The 17,285-nt window shown below is 38.1% G+C and overlaps 1 protein-coding gene across 1 annotated transcript in view; it reads right to left on the bottom strand.

Moving 5' to 3' along the window:
* The window catches only part of MED13 (mediator complex subunit 13), a 59,534-nt gene that overhangs the window by 21,798 nt on the left and 20,451 nt on the right, over positions 1-17,285 (bottom strand). The window contains exons 4-9 of the mRNA XM_027806287.2: positions 10,076-10,221; positions 8,793-8,990; positions 7,678-7,872; positions 6,572-6,734; positions 6,264-6,374; positions 3,572-4,255 (exon numbers count right to left, since the gene is read on the bottom strand). Of these exons, the coding sequence (XP_027662088.1) occupies positions 3,572-4,255; positions 6,264-6,374; positions 6,572-6,734; positions 7,678-7,872; positions 8,793-8,990; positions 10,076-10,221 (1,497 nt within the window). The remainder of the gene's footprint in view (positions 1-3,571; positions 4,256-6,263; positions 6,375-6,571; positions 6,735-7,677; positions 7,873-8,792; positions 8,991-10,075; positions 10,222-17,285) is intronic.

Here is a 17,285-nt window from a genome sequence, read left to right as displayed (position 1 = left end):
TAGAAAGAAGCAATCAAACCTGGATTTTCCATATTTTAAGAATCTAATTCTTCAACCACTTACTAAAGCGCACAAATGCCGCTATGTTCAGCAGGCATTTATATCACTCCTATCAATACAGATGAAGCTTGCAACACACCAATATCTAATTTACTAATGAGGATAATAAAACCACGTTTGCCTTTGTCAGCATTTTTCTTTTCTTAACATTTGGAGCCAAAAACAGAGTTGGTAAGTACACAGAAATTAAGGTTTTTGTATCAGGATTATTAGTTTCACAGATACGACATCGCACCAGCAAAAAGCGATACTGGCAAGTAGAAAACTATGTTATGATTATTAGCCATACATACACTACTCTACCTTCCGCCCCTAAACAAACTTTGTTTCATATACCCTGATATACAGAAGGGACTATATGAGGAAGGTATTCTTCAAACAAGACAAGTATTTCAGGAGTGTCAGCCTAATGTGAGTACACAATTTCTTCTTGCTCTGAGACCCCCTTCCTCCCAAACAGCAACAGAATGACAAATGAGGAGCATTTACAGAAGAGTCACATGTGAAATGGAAGAGGGACATTGCAAGGATGAAGACTACACATGGACTCTTCAAATCCAAACACAGGTTCCAACGTACCTATTCTTTCCCTTCCCAAGCCTCTATCCAAAAGGAAACACTATCCTATAAGAAACTAACATGCCCCACAATTAGTAGGGCTTGTTTTTGACAGCCTAGATGCACACGCTAGCCTGGAGTTTAGAGTAAGATGGGCTTACATTTCTCCTCTGAGAGGCCAGGAAAAAAAAGCGCAATACAGAACAATTCAAAGAGTTCAACCTTGAAATTCTACAAAAGGCACAGTTATTCCTCAGAGTCCTCCTCGCTTTGCACGTCCCTGTCAACTATGTGGTATGAGAAAGGACACAGCACCAGTTGTACTTTCTCAAAAAGACTTCCTAGATATAAGCTTTCCAAAGAAACATCTCACAGCCAACACCACTGTCAAATCCATCCATGCCTGCTGCCCCTGCTCAGTAACATCTTGTTCCAGGCATGACTGCCCCAGCCAACAGCGCAATGGTACGGCTTTGTGTCAAGCACCACTGGCATTTCTGTCTGGAGTAGCACTCTATAGACTTAAGGACTTCCCTTTTCTAAATCTTGCAAAAATTACCATCAGGGGAAAAAAAAAAAAAAAAAAAAAAAAAAAGAGAGAAGGCAAAAAAAAAAAAGAGAAGGCAAAAAAAAAGAGAGAAGGCAAAAAAAAAAAGGAGAGAAGGCAAAAGAAAAAAAAAGAGAGAAGGCAAAAAAAAAAGATGGGAACAACTTTCTAGGAACACAAAATTAAGTACCAGGAAAAAAACACAGCAAATGCAAGTATACTGCACTTCCCAGTACCTTTAACACAAAGAGGATGAGAAGTTAATAGCCAGATAGTCGGGGGTGGGGGGGGGGGGTGGGGGGGAGGGGGGGAACATGTTCAATATTTCAGTATAAGTTCAATCAAATTAGAAACCATAGAAGGAAAGACCATGTCTTGAACAGAAAAAAAAAAAATAAATCATCAAGTAGAGCATATCTTTATCTGTTAAGGCTGAAATAAACACAAGGCAAAAAAAGGCTCTAGAAATCCTATAAATGCACATCTTGAAAGAGCTGAAACATGCACTAGCTAATGTGAACTCTCAAACAGTGAACACAAAAGACAAGGCTAGGAAAATGTGCCTGAGAACAGACCAACAGCTACAGCATATTTACTTCTTCTCCCAGCTTTCCTACACAGCAGAGCCAACGTGACTGCCATCAGTGGCTTTCCACTGCCAGCAACCAAACAGAACATCAACATACAAGTTCAGTCTCGTGAGTAGCTGCTTCAACTGTTCTACCACACATCAAGTACAGCAACTGCTAAAATATACTGATCACATTAAAAGTCTCCTTTCAGCTGAACAGGAAAACCAAATATTTTTGACCAAAAATAATGAACAGCGAGTTGATAGACACAACACTGGGTGCATTCGAGAGCCATTTTTTAATCCCTCAATCACAACCCTAAGCCAGAGTTTGTCACCTCTGCATCCAGGTCCCAATCATGTTAAGCTCAGGCTGCTGCTAAGATCACCTGTTGCTTCCCATGACCATCCTTTTTCTGCAGCATCCTCACAAGGAAGTGGTATAAAAAATGGATGTCAGGAAGAATTTCCTCCACAGTACAGCAGCTAAAGAGGCACAACCCAGAAGGACCAAGTGGTTTTGTTTCAGGATTTTTGTCCTTAAGGGTTGGGGTTTTTGGTATGACGGTGGTTTGGGGTTTCTTTTTCTGATGGTGATCTTTTTGGAGAAGTTTGGTTTTGCTTTAACTGGTAAAGAAAATCCATGTTGATTCATTCTGCAGTAAAACAGAGCTCAAATGTAAGTTTTAACACTAAAACCACTAGTGTTTCTCTTTTCGTCCATTGCCTCCAAGATCCATAATTTATTAAAACTTAGGCAGTATCAAGGAAGTGACCAATTCTTTTATCCTAATTTAAAAAAAAAAACAAACACAAAACAAAACAGCAGCAGAGAAGAACATTTTAAGACCTGGTGCTAGGTAACACTAGCTTTCAGAAATAAATTCTATTTATTCAGCAAAAACCTTTTTTAAAATAGTTAGATGCTACACATACTTGATTTCAAGACAATATTAGCTTAAGTCAAAATATAATTAAATAAGTAAATGTTCTCAAATATATTTCCTGTAGCTCAAAGGGTAAGGTTCTAATAAAGATCTAGTCTGATTGCCTCAATATTTCTTCAGGTTAGACAAGCTTTAAAGAACAAGGGTTTCCCATATGATCTGAGGTCCAAACAGTAACAGTCGACACACCAGCCTCTTGTTTTCTTTGGATGATAACCTCAAATCCTTAAGCCTTTTGAGCAACACAGACAGAACGTGCCATGTGCAACAATGCCAGTTTGTTACTTACTCCAAACAGAAATTTCTGATACAAGAAAGTAGCTGCAGCCTGCATTAAAGTTAACATCTTCCAGGAAACCAGACCAGCTTCCTCATTGTTCCCATCAGCCATTTAAATACCAGCTCTTCTGAATAAAAACAAGAGGGGAACTGAGGCAGAAGAAATTTCATCTTTAACAAGGTAAGTCTGCAACCGAGACCATCCATGCTTGCTTCAAATAATGAAGAAAACAAATGTTAAAATGAAAAAGTTATTTGGGAGGAGGAAGACAGACACTTTAAGTCCCAAATAGGCATAATTTGGCTACAGATTAATTTCACAGTAGAAAAATAAACTTCATTGCCATCTGCTAAATCAGAGTTCTAACAAGAAAAAGCTGGAAAGTCTTACTACATATTTGACTGTGCTTCATGCTCGCATTTCACAAGTGTTACCTTCTTGTATACGGCCAGCACAGCTATGCTCACACACTCAGCATTACTGCTTGGGCTGACGAAAACAACATTATGCTTTAGCGACAAGCTTGCTTACACCAAGAAACTACTGCCTTTGGCCTTTCAGTTTCCTCACTTTCTCACATTATTACTATAGAATTAAGTAGTACTTACTCTGTAACTGATGTTACATTTTCCTGTCCAGCAGGTATTACTGGATCATCTCTCAACTTATCATTTGGAAGCTGAGGCGGTAAGAATTCCACATCCTTTTTCTTTGGAACTTTATAATACTTCCAAGTACTATCAGCTTCATCTTCCTCCAGATTCACTGCAGTACCAACATACATTGTAGGCTCTATAACTTCAGGAAATTGAGCTGGAAAAGGCTGAGACAAGCCATCGAGTCTGTCTTCCATTGTTTTTGTGGGAACCAAGGGGTCTGGTGTTGGCATCTGGTAGAAATGTTGACTCTGAGGAGTAGAAGGTGCTTTAGCTACCCCTTCATCAACTACATCACACGGGTGAGGACTAAGTGGTGGTGGCTGAGGTGAATTTGCCATTTCAGCATTATGCATCTGAGGAGTCTTTGCTACATCATTAGTTCGGATATTTGAAAATCTCACTTGACTGTCTGGTGCAGTCATCACAAGCCTCTGACTTGCTGAATCTGCCTCCATGGCAACATCATCACTGATAGATACACGATGATGAAAAGGAGTCAAAGGGCGTTTCTGTGGCTTATCCCCTTTGTCTTGCTTCTCATTTGTCTTGTGCTTTGGAGCTGCTTGCTGTTGTTGGCCCACAGGTGGTGCCTGCCCCTGTTGACCTGAATTTCTTGGTTTGAGATTTTTGTGCCTGCAGAATTAATACAGGGGAAAATACTTCACATCAATCTTTCAAATATGTCTATCATGTTCTTTTTCACTAGATAAGAACCCGCTTCTAAGCCATTAAACAGCCGATTATAGAAGTCTGAAACTGACACCATTCTGAAGCAAAGCTGCCTCTTTCTGACCACGACTTGATTTGAATGACTTGAGTAGCATTGCAAGATTTTAGAATACTGGTGAAAAAACTGGAAAAGCTGTCCTATAAGCCAAACACCACATTATCCTCATAACCAAAGACACTATTTTATAACTGCTTTTAACAGAAATAGATAGTCACATGAACACGTTGTTACTTTTAACTTCTGCCAACACTGATGAATCAGTAGAACATAAGAATTTGTGAATGACTTCCTGAATTCAAGCATCAATGCTAACCAATAGTGCTGTCCAGGTCTCTATGGGTTAAACAGAAAACTAACACCAAGAATCTAGAAGCCAAGCTCAGTCCTACAGAAGCAATTTTGAAGCTTTTGTAGCTATTTACCTACAAATTTAGCAAATGTGGAAAAAAGAAAAACTCAATGCCTCGACTGCATTAATACAGTTAAGTTTCTTTCCAGTATAAATGCACTTGAGCTTAAGCATTTCATCTTGAAGTTCAAGATGCCCACTTTCTAGATCACCTGACAGAACGAGAGACAAGAAATACCGAAATCTAGAATTAAATGTTTATGATTAAGCTATTGAACTGCATGTACATTCTTAGTGCCTGGCTATTCTTTGCCACTCTTCCATTAGGAAAGTTAAGCAGCATACAACTGGTATTAAAAAAACAGGATTAGGCAGGAATAAAAAAGGTAAGAGGTATCAAAATCTATTTTTAATTTAAACTATCATACATATGTTTTTCATCACTTAGAACTCAAAATACTGAAAGCAATATGGGGGCTTAAGTCTTTGCAATTTCTCTTTAAGCAACTGCATATTTCTAATACACACCTCACACAGTTAATTGATTGTTTCTCTTAAGTAGTGCTATCGTATCTAAATTCTCCTTTAACAGAGTATTTAAACCTCCTCCATGTCTCAGCTCTTCTCAGGACACAAGTGTTTCCACATAACTTAAACCAACCATTTCAATAACGGAGGAAAAAAAATACATTTCTTCCAAAATGTTACATCCTCCAAACATTAGGTTCTTTTAGGATTCCAATATTCATTGTGAGGTAATCAGCATAACATTTAAATTGGAGAAAGCATTTAAAACCTTTGCAACACTTCAGTCACCTAAACGTTAGTATTCTGCCATAAGTACAGAAAATGAGAGTTCACTGAAATTAATGTTTCCATTTAATTTAAACACCTGCATGAACAGTCTGTGTTCCTGTAGTTTCAAAACAAAAGTCATAACAAAAACTGGAAGTTAAATTCATACTTTCCCCCTGTGCTTTGATCCTTTTTTTCCTCCAGCTAGTATAAAAAAAACATACACTGGCAATCAACTCACGTAAAAGCAGTTTTATATAAAACCACCCATGGCATGCCATATTTCCCCCCAAAAAATCAGGTTTGGGTTTCTTTTTCACATTCATCAAGACACAATGCTACAATCATCTCATAGCTGATTAACAGCTTTCTCCTTTCAAGGCTAATGCCACAGCCCTCTAGAAAAGGTTCTTGGCTCCTAAACAAGTAGGTGTTCCCTTTCCATTACAGCCCAACAAAGTTGCCCATGAGAGAGTTTCTATCCACATACAAAGGCGTAAGGAATTCTAGCCCAAGACTCAGGAATTGTCACTGAACTGCCAGTAGGTCTGCTCAGATGATTCACTTCAATAAAACCTCCGCATTACCTTACCGGGCAGAGTTTCAAGACCTACAATGACATTTAGGATATGAGATACAAATTTTGTTACAGCTTTCCTACAAGCAGCTATTGCTTAATTACACCTAAAGGAGTCATCACAAGCCCTCTCCTGAGCACTTCAATCTCAATGTACATTGTTGGACTGCCGGTTTGCCAAGTACTGTACCTTGAACAATTGCAATTTGTCCTCTGTGTGGCTTCAACAAAATCCCAGGATGCTATCTTGTCAGCAATCTCTTCATCACACAAGCTATTTGATGTAGCAGAATACTTCCTCCTATGATTCAATATCAGGAGAGTTATTTGCGATCAACATATGTTCTTTCTTTATCTTCTGTCAAACCTCAAGAGCCGTTTTGTGACACAAGATCCAGCAAAGAAATTATAAATAGCCTTTAACTAACATATTAAACTGAGAATTAAAACTACTAGTTAGGAATAAACTATTTTCAGCTTCACAAAATGAGTACATACTTGTTCTGTGCTCTGTTCATATTGCATTCTTGCCAAACTCTGTCCACCACTTGATTGGCTAGCTTTCTAGGTATTTTGCCACCATGATGGCTAGTACTGTCAGAGATAAATCCATCAGAAACTGAAGAAAACTTCACCCATTTCTGGGCAGATTGAGCATCAACTGAAAAGCAGCATCAGAGGAATTGTTTAGGCAATGAAGTGATACACTCACAACCACTATTGTTCCAATTCAACCACCAAAGGAATGTAAGTATCTTCTTAACTCAATGTTAGGAAACAAAAACAAACAGAAAATTTAGATATAGTAGCAGATTATAACAACATGGTTCCCTCTCATAGGGAGGAAGGAAAAAAAAAAAAAAAAGTACCATACATGTTTATGCTATAACTGGGCTGGCTATTCTTTATCTTCCAAGAAACTATAGACCTGCAAAAGAAGACAACTTGAGCAAAGCTACCTGTTAGCAAATTTAACAGTATTATTAAAAAAAAAAAAAGGTCAAACTAAAGTAACAGAAGACCTGGGGGACAGGAGGGGACATGGGGATGTCCCAAACAAAACCTCTTTTGCAGAACTGTATGTAAAGCCACCTGAAACCATCAGTGAGCCTTACCCGCTTTGACTTAAAGCGGTTTACCATAAGCATTACTTACGCACAGTTCAGAGGGCACACAGCCTCATGGTAACTTAAACACAAAAAATCTTCCTTGGATTGTGAAAAAAGCTGAAAACATTACCTTGCTCACTAATGACTGAGAGGCACAATGAGGATTATAAAGCTATGCCAGAATGCATACATGCACACAAACACACTCTGAGAGGTGGAAAAAACCCTAAAAACTTGACCACAGAAATTTAAAGTACTGGATAACACCAGGTACAAAAGCAGTCCTCATTCACCAACTTACAAAAGTGTTCAATTTTGCCCTCAAGTGAAGGATAAAAATTGGTTTCACTACAACAGACATATGACTAAAGAAATGGGATTTTTGGTAACAAGTCAGCTGTACAGAGAACACCTGAATCCTTACCAAACAGTGCTAGATTTAAAAAAGCAGCCGTCAAAATGATTCCTCACACGCAGAAGCTAATTGTATTATACCTGTCTGAACTTCCTCCGGGGACGTCGGTGGAGTCAGAGTTACCGAAGACATGGCAGGATCTCTTGTGGAAGCAGGCACTTGGTGGACACCCAAGCAAGTAGTTGAACAGTGCGATGCCCCTACAGTACTAGGAGCAGGGATGTCTGTCTGAGGAACTAGAACAAAGCATGCTGGGTACACCATTCGCACACCAGCTGAAAAAAAAGGAGCAAGCTGATTTTACAGTTGTTTACCAAAAGCTTACCTTTAAAATCATCAACAAATGGATCATTTTACCAGTCACTCATAAGTTTAACTACCCTTTCTACCTCCTAAAGCGCTATCCTTGGACAAACAGTCTCCGTTGTCATGTCATCCTCATCATTACTTCATGATTAGCTTTACACAGAAGATTTGGGTGAATGAATATAAAGGGCTTTGTATATACAAGCAGAGACAGCCCTGGTGTCTACATGCTACTACTTGCTTCTAACGTTTTGTTTTGTAAAGACAACTGAGAACACACTTTTTGGTATCACGTAAAACTGACAATATTCCCCTCCCCATCTTCATCAGGGTCTCCAGCCATCATTACAATACAAGCTTGTAACACTCATTACAGAGAAATGATTACATTAGCTGGCAAATCAAGGGTCAATAGCCCACAGCAAAGGAACAAACTATGGCATCCCAGAGGCTTAGATTTTAGGAAGAGCAGCAGATAAACACAATGCCCGAGTACATTAGGTTCTCCAGGACTGTGGTTTTGAAGACATCCCTGAAAGGCACGTCTGTTCCATTTGAATTTGCACAGAATCTGAAACAGCACAACATGCTTTTGATGCATCTCAGATGTCAACAGTGATAGTCTAGGGTTATTTATTTGTTTTTTAAACAATCTTGCTTCTCAGGGCACAAAGTGGAACACCTCCTACCACCAGCTCTGCAAAATCCACTTTAAGCAGCAACTCATTTAGATAGTCCTGAGCATTAAACAGAAAAACAAACCAAAAAAACTAACAGCAGATGCAAAGAGTTGCAAAAATACTAAAATGGGCTCACTTTTACATTTAGAATTTTGCAGACGTAACTGGCCGGTTTATTTCAGTAATGAAAAGGTAACTGGAGCACTCACCAACAAGGACTTCAACAGCAGCTAAAGAATCATCCTCCCAATCCATTTCTTCCTGTTTTTCCTCAGATCCCTCCTTCAAGTTTGATGTGACAGGATAGAATTGTTTCCATTCACCAATAAGCTTTTTTGTTGATGAATCGGAAAGCTTGAATGACTGCCCTGTAAGCGTGCCATTTAATCCGAAGGGACTTAGAATAACTAAAAAGATAAATAAAAATACATTGGAGATTACATCTAAACAAAATTCACTCTTCCCCACTGAAATAGCATTACAATTATTTCAGCCACACCAAGTAGACAACTTACCATTGGTAAGTCAAAATGCACCCTAATCATATTTTACTATATTGCACAAGTTTTTGGTAATAGATACACATTGTTAAGTGTATGTGTACTGTAAGAATGAAGGAACCACAATAACTATTACAAATTAATCTATTTTAACAAGCAACAAGCAAGTTTTCATCTTGGCTAGCAAGGAGTCTCTACCATACAGGTGGGATAAAGAAACACTATTTCAAATTCTGACAAAGTTAAGGTGTTTCCTCATCCTTTCATTCTGTCTGGTACAGTTCCAACAACAATGTAAATACAGGGAAGTAATCTGTTTCATGTTTAGTCTTGCCCATATTAGGAAAGTGCAGCTGCTGTTAAATTGCATTCAAAAAAAGCAAGTTTGGACACTGAGCATTAATAAACAAGGGCAGTATGTGGTCATGCAGGAGAACTGACTTCTACAGCCAACACAAGTGTGTCTAAGAGAGGGAATGATCAAACAGCCCACTAACCAGACTCAGGCCCCATCACTCCTTTGTCTTCGAGAGCATAGCCTGCATCTGCTGGTGGAACCAAAGGAATTTACAGGCAAGGAAGAGCCAAATAAAAAGGGGTAGAGGGAGGAGTGAATAGGTTAAGTACGTCAAGTCAGAAATGGATTTCTAGAAAAGGGGTTGATGAAGATATGTGGGGGCTGTAAAACATGTTACAAAAGGAAAAATATTTAAGTCACGAATAGGACAGTACTTGGAAATTAGGTTTATTGTGTCGTGAACACCAATGACATGGCTACATGCCAAGAGATGAATGTGGAAATCATCCACCTGCAGAATAGCTGAGACACACCAACTGCCTTCTGACTACGTCAAGACAGGGGACATCTGGGGAGGAACACGCAACCGATACAAAACAGGTAACGCCTCTCTGCTCCCACCTTCTAGTCTTCACCAGAAGTCCTTATTCTGAGCAACTCAAAGGGCCGATGCATTTTAATACTCAAAACCTACCTTGAAAGGGGCTGTTAGACTGCTGGGCGAGCGTGAGGTGTTCTTCACTGAGCAGGTACACAGGTTGATGCTGACTGATTTCCACACTGGTGCAAACATTGCTATCTCCATGTAAGAAGAAGGTGAACGAGCAGGACAAGTGCTCGCTGGGGAAACAGAAGTGTGAAGGGATGGAAGGGAGAGAAAAAAAAAATTCCTAAGTACAGAACTTAAAATAAGTTAATGGCTTTCTCTCTAGTTTGAAGGCATTTCCTCACAAAATATTCATTAATGAAGTAAGCAAAAATCCCTTCTATCTAAACAGCAAGAAAATGCTAAATACATGTTCCCTTGTGGCATTTACAAAGTAATCCAGCATTAAGACAAAACCAAAGATCCAGAGGAAAACTAAAACACAATCTTTAGCAAGACAAAAAAGTGTAAGTTAATACTTTTGTACCTTATTTATTTATAATCTATAAAAAATATTTCTGAACATATATTACTTTTTAATGAGGTCATATCTAGCTTCTCCTACCATATATCCACTAAGCAGAATTTATATTTGAAGATTTAGATTTAACACTAGCCAACAAAAGTCACTTATTTAAAAGCAGGAAGAAGAATGGCAACAGCTCTGAGTTTTGTTTTGGGTTTTTTGTGTGTTTAAATTTAATCTTATCTTCACGCTCCTGAAGCCAATCAATTAACTCAAAATGAAATCCCATACCTACACACAAAAGACAATCAATTAAAAACAAAACCAAAACCAAGCTCAAGTTATTGTTAGTCATTAAATCAAGTATCAATGTTTAAGATCAGATGCTTCACCGACAGCTTCTCTCAGTCCAGTGTTTTAGAAAAAAAAACAAACAAACCATACAGTCCTGTATAGCAAAAGACCCCAGAAATAAATTTCTCCCCTTCACAGAAATCTCAATTAAATGCTGTTTTGACAGTACTGTACATATTTAGTAGTTCGCAACTCCATGAAATCATCTACTTCCCAAGATAATGCTTCAGAGGCTTCCCAGTTTTTGCAATTATGCTAGCTGTTGTTTTGTTACAAAACTACAGATAAACTCCTGCACGTACAACTACTGAAATATTTTATGTTGCATCCAGATCAATTCAGTGGTTTATGTGAAATATATTTTATAAGTTTTAATTAAAAGGCAGAAATAGAGCAGGAAGGCAAAAAAAGCAGATCCCTGCCAGGATGCTGCAGAAGCAGTACATCTTCATACCCAGTTCAATCTGAAAAAAACACAACTGTTTTGTTTTGTTTTTAAAGAACTTATACAGGCACAGCAGTTTTCAGTTATTTTAGCTACAAGTTATCGCAAGTGTCTGCCAGACTAATACACTCCCATAAGAACAGATGTTTAAAAGCAAGAAGATGCTATTCACATTGAACATTAAATTAGGTCCACCATCTCAGTAACAGAAGAATGAAAGTCAAGGAGAACCTTAAAAGTGCTTCATAAACTACCGAACAGAACATAAATCCTTCTCTGTAAGGAGAGTAGCATCAAGCACCTGCTCAGTCTCAGAGAAAGAAAAAAACCCATCAAATCAAGGGAAACAGACTAAATCAGTCAAAATAGCAGATACTAGTGCATTTTTCGCAAGGTCAAATGGAAAGGTCAGTCTACGAGCTAGTGTAGCCTAAAAAGACTATGAATGCAACACCACTGTTTCCCCAAAAAATAAAATTAGACCCCATTAACTAATGCCCAGGATGGCATGCATGCTCTCTGACCTCATGAAATGCTTGCATTTCTTAGTCTACAGCAAGAGAACACAAAGCAAGTTTTGTATTCCTCAAGAACACACATTGCTCCAGGGCATGCAGAACTGACAAACTCCAAGCACCTCAGCAACCTTATTAAAATGCAGCCTCCACAGGTGCAGTTACCGGATACATCTTTAATGCCATTTCCAAGACGTTTCTTTCCTCCACCAGAAGTAAATGGTGGGACGGTTAAAGAGTAAGGGAGAAAAAGAAAAAGTTTCTGGAATTGGCAAGGTCCATTCAATCTATGAAAAGAGATATAAAGTGATTCGCTGAGTATCACCCCAAAGACTCGAAGAGCAGCCACCAGGGCAGTCAGCACAATGAGGAGAAAGGCAGCTGTAGAGTCAAATACACAGCTTTGCCTACCAGCCAATTTAAAATTAGGGACCTAGAGCACTCCAAGGATGAAAAAACCCACAAACCGTTCAAGGAGGAACAGGAAGCGCAGCATGTTTTTCATTACAGTAACTTAAAGCAGGCCACGAAGTGAACTCAGTAAGGAACTGCTCGAAGTGGATGGCCCTGACTGAACCATAACCGTTTTCCAGGTGCATCAAGGCTGCAGTGGTATGCTGATCTGCCGTTCAATTTTAATTGTGTTTTAGGAACAATAAAAGCCAGGATCCAGACAAGAGAATTAGCCCAATTCACTGACAACTACTTAGCACAACTGCTTCAGTAATCCAGCTCTAGACAGAATACTCCCTGCAGATGAAATAACATACTGGTCAGCAATCCCAGTAAACTTAGTTTCCAAAATGCAGCGACAATAGAGCCAAGCATCTTGTTGACAATTTCAAGTTCAAGTCACATGGCTAGCACACACCACTAAATTCGAATATAGAAATCTGATTAAACAGTAATCCTTATGCAAATATAGCTATAGACTGATTTTCAAATGGGTTTTTATTTTAAAATCATATTGGATGGTTTAAGGTGAAAGAGCGGATAGTGTTCTTGGCTCTGAGTGACAGGTAACAATTTAGAAGCTTGGTGTAAGTGAGGCAAAGGTTAAAAATAAAAGCACATATTCTTCAAATACACTTTAAATGCAATTAAGCTATGTCTCCTGTAAACACCACATTATCACACAGATAAAGGATAGACAATTGTAGCATAATCTGATGGAATTCAGATAAACCAAGACAAAGAGAAGCATCAGCATAACAACAGAAGCGTTTCAATTCATTACACTGCAAAACTACTTCTAAGAAGTAGCAAGGAAAATTCAAGGTCATCACACAAAAGTAAAATCCAAAACAAACAAACAAACAAACCAAATTAGAACTCTTCTCTCCCCTTTACTCAGCAGGGGAGAAGTTTCCAACAAAATAATAAAGTAAGAGAGTAGCCATTGTTGTCACTGGCATCATTCAACCAGTTCTGGCATGCAAGCTGCAAGCACGCTGCTTGCACGGCTGCACGAGCAGATCAGCTATGGCACAATTCATTCTGGAAAATCCAAACATTATACAATTTTCACTAATTCTGGTTATAAATTTCAGCGTTAAACAGCGAAGTGATGCACACCACCTTGCGTTTTTGTTTCAGTACTTCCGGAGATGCAGCACAGTCATTTTATGCACAATAGTTTCTCACAATAGTATAACATTGTTTCACAGCAGAAATACGTAGTAAAACCCATGTGTCCTTAAACTCAAGCTAAGGGAAAGAGATTTGCAGGCGGTACACACAGCACCTCCTGAAAACAGGGGTGGGCTTGGAACTAAAGGTGGACGTGAAAGGCAAAACTAACACTTTACCTACTCAAACACAACACTACATTTCTTCCTAGCTAGTCAGGCTCAGAAACTGTTTCCTCACATTTAACGTTATAATTTGTTACATTACAGAAGTTTAGGAAATATCAATGCATGTGAAATAATCACAAGAAATATAATGAAGAATCCTAATTAAAAAAAAAAAAAAAAAAAAAATCAAACCCATACTGAAGCTCTGCACGGGAAGGAGTGAAGGAGGAAGGAAAACAAAGATCCAGAGCTCTAAGTTAACTGGATGCCCCTACATACACCATTTTACCGACTTGGCAAGAACCTCTATAAACATGCATGTTTGGTTTTTTGTGGGGGTTTTTTGTTTGGTTTTTTTGTTTGTTTGTTTGTTTTTTAATACATTTGTACATTCTCCCATTCCCTAAGTTTCTAGACACTGACTGCTAGTACCCAATGCCACCTCAACCTCAGCTTGGGAAGAATCTCAAACCTTACCATAACATATTAAGAACAAAACCAAACCCAAACAAACTCACTCCACCATTTCTCTTTCTCTCATATTCTCAATAACTCACCTCACAGTCAAAAATACTAATCAAGTAAAAAAACCCCAAACAACTAGCTACTTATCACTTTGGGGTAAATAGGCAAATTACCTTTACAATAACAAAGAAAGCTGGTGGTTTCCTGCCTGCTAACAGAGTTCATTCTGTATGTTTATTTGCAGACTTTTTTTTAAGTAGATCAGACTATCATTAGATAAATTCTGCACAGCATCTTGTGATTGAAACATAAGAAAATATCTATACCTCACCACTGAGAGCTTTTGTCCTGCATGCAGGGAGAATCAGTCAAGTCCTTAACATACAGATACAGCAAAAAAAAAAATAGCAGCTTGTCTGAAGGCTTGTACTGATATTCCCCCTTCCCCCTCTCCCCCCCCCCCCTTTTTTTTTGTTATTTTACAATTATGGTGGTGTTTTATGTGTGTAAAAGCAGAGGACAGGATTTTGACAGAAAATTCTGAAAACAAAATCCTAGTTCACCCAAAAATCTCACTTTCTTGCCTGCCCCTGAACATGAAGCTGCTCCATTAGCATTTCTAATATTTCTAACTCGGGTAATTTCATTGAAGTCCTAAACACAGAACTTAAATATCAGTAATCTAGTTTCCAGCTGATCTGAACACAAATGTTAAGAGATGTCACCAGAATGAGTATTCTTTATGCATTTTTACTTGAACACACCAGAATTCAGTCAGAATGAGTTCCAATACTGAAAGCAGTTTTAAAAATATTTTTTAAAAAAAGAAATAATTAAAAAAAAAAAGACAAACTCTTTGGAAAAGCAACCTTCAGTCCTCATCTATGCTCCATAAAAAATACATTTGTACAAAACATCTCCGATTCAGCCCTGCTCTTTTCACCCTAGTGATACAAAAATGTTTTACTTTCAGAGACAAAAGGTTCTGTTTCTTTTCATATAGAATCATAAACTGATGTGGAACATTTCAATGCAATTTCTACTTCTACCTGTGTAAGAGAAACTGAAGAATAGGAGGGGAAAGCACACTAAAATTTACATATACATGAGGTTTCTACATCTCCATTAGCAAATCTGAAAATACGTTCTTGATAAAAAGGTAATTAGGTTTGTTTTTTCTTCCACATTAGTACTTAGGTAGAGCTTTGTATCTTCAAAGTGCTTCACAAACATTAGCTGCATTAGAACCTCACTAATCCACACTTCAAGAAATTGCATACTTCAAATCAGCACCACACTAGGCTGAAAGGCAAGGAGACTGCAACAGCAGAAGCCACAAGGAAGTCTCCAACTAAAAAAACCCTACAGCACATTTAATAGTAAATTCAAAAAAGCATCCAAATGTTTCAACTGAAAGAGAGAAATTGTGTTTGTTCATTTGGGGATTTTTGTTGTTTGTTTGGTTTGTTGGGGGTTTTTTTGTTAGTGTTGGGGTCTTTTTCATTTTTGTTGCTTGTTTGGGTTTTTTTATAACTACCATTCTCTTATTTTCCTAGATGGCCTTTGTAAATTACTTTTCAGTCGAACCAAGAGTGGCTTAGGGAGTCAAAGCACTGCTGAACTTATCAATTATCTACCATATCTTTAACTATATACTTTCTACTGCCGTTTCTTAGGTGCGGAAAATGAACATTGCAGAATAAAATTACTGTCCCAGAACTAATGGCTGTCACAACTAGGATTCTACTATTTCCCTTTCAATGGGGTAGAACACACCTTGCTGAGGAGTGCAAATATATCAGCTAGATTTTTAAGTCAACTAATTAATATGCATCATTATTTCAGACTGCTATGTTTGCCAAAAATTGGTACATATTGGCCAGCACCCAGCATCCCTTGGGGCATGTTGACCAAGAATCAATATATCATGACTGGCTGACCACAAAAAAAAAAAAAAAAAAAAAAAACACAAACAAAAAAACCCACACACCACACAACAAACAACACAAAACCAAAAGCAGCAGCAACAGACCTGAGAGTTCCTGACTGATGCCTCACAGCTGCCCAGATAGAAGTGCCTCCAAATAGTTGTTCTTCACTACAGACTATTTCTGTATGTCACTTAAATAAACATAAAGTATCAAAGAAGTTCCTTTTTAAAAGGTGACAGTTGCTTTCTATAGTAAATTCTTGGGCTGGAGAACAGAGTCTTACAATTAAATAGACTCTTTTGGAAATAAAAAAAGAGAAAAAAGTTTTAAGATTACACACACACATCATGAAGCCCTAAGACCCTTCATTTTCAGTTATTTGTTGGGGGTTTTTTTCTTTTTCCTTTAACCAGGTTGAGAGACACCACTATAGCGACCTGCATAGGATAGAAAACAAAATGTAACTGCCGAAGAATAAGTCTCAAGGAATTACATACCTGACCACACACACAACATGCACTACACCGTCCTCTGTTCTACAAAACGTTACACCATACGCTCTGTTCTTTGTCAGGCGACCCTCTAGGGCTTTTCATCACAGAGAAGAAAGAGTGAAGCTGCCAAGCCACTTGAGGCTTTCTGAGCTAACAGAAGAAAATCAGAAGCAACTCCCTCAAGACAACCCATCTCCCACCTTTTCTTTGTAATTGTACACTATTGTGTACAATTGTGTTCAGAATAGTTCTTTGTGACTATACACATCTTCCAGGTATAGCCATAACACTGCAATGCACTGATGAAGAGAAGCTTTCTTTTCAGCCACCTTCACACCTATGCCACTTGAACAGTCAATCTGCTTTTAAACAAGGCATCTTCAATTTCCACTCACCACCCATAATCCTGAATTATGAAACTCTACAATCTCAATTCAGACTAGAAGGGAGCAGGAAATTAAGTATGCATTTGCTGCAATAGCCAAAATATGAAATCAGTAGAATACTAAAATCAGATTGCTATATTTACACAGCACCAAAAATAATTGCCAGGAAAAACATATGAGTTTTTCTTTCTCTTTCATTTATGAAACAAAAGAAAAAAACACAGAAACAAAACCACAAGGCAAGTACACAAATTGTTTTAATCATTAAATGTTTCAGAAGCTTTCTTTGGTTTTGTTTTAGTTATTTTTGAGGGGATTGTTTTGCTTTTGAAGCGCTGGGGGCTGAGGGAAATACAGGGTAAGATAAATTAGTTCCTAGTTCTCTAGGAAGAACATGCTATCATAC

Source organism: Falco cherrug, chromosome 1 (genome assembly GCF_023634085.1).
Source record: "Falco cherrug isolate bFalChe1 chromosome 1, bFalChe1.pri, whole genome shotgun sequence".
Taxonomy (NCBI): domain Eukaryota; kingdom Metazoa; phylum Chordata; class Aves; order Falconiformes; family Falconidae; genus Falco; species Falco cherrug.
The sequence above is the reverse complement of the archived record's forward strand: the minus strand, read 5'-3'. Positions and strand labels throughout refer to the sequence as shown.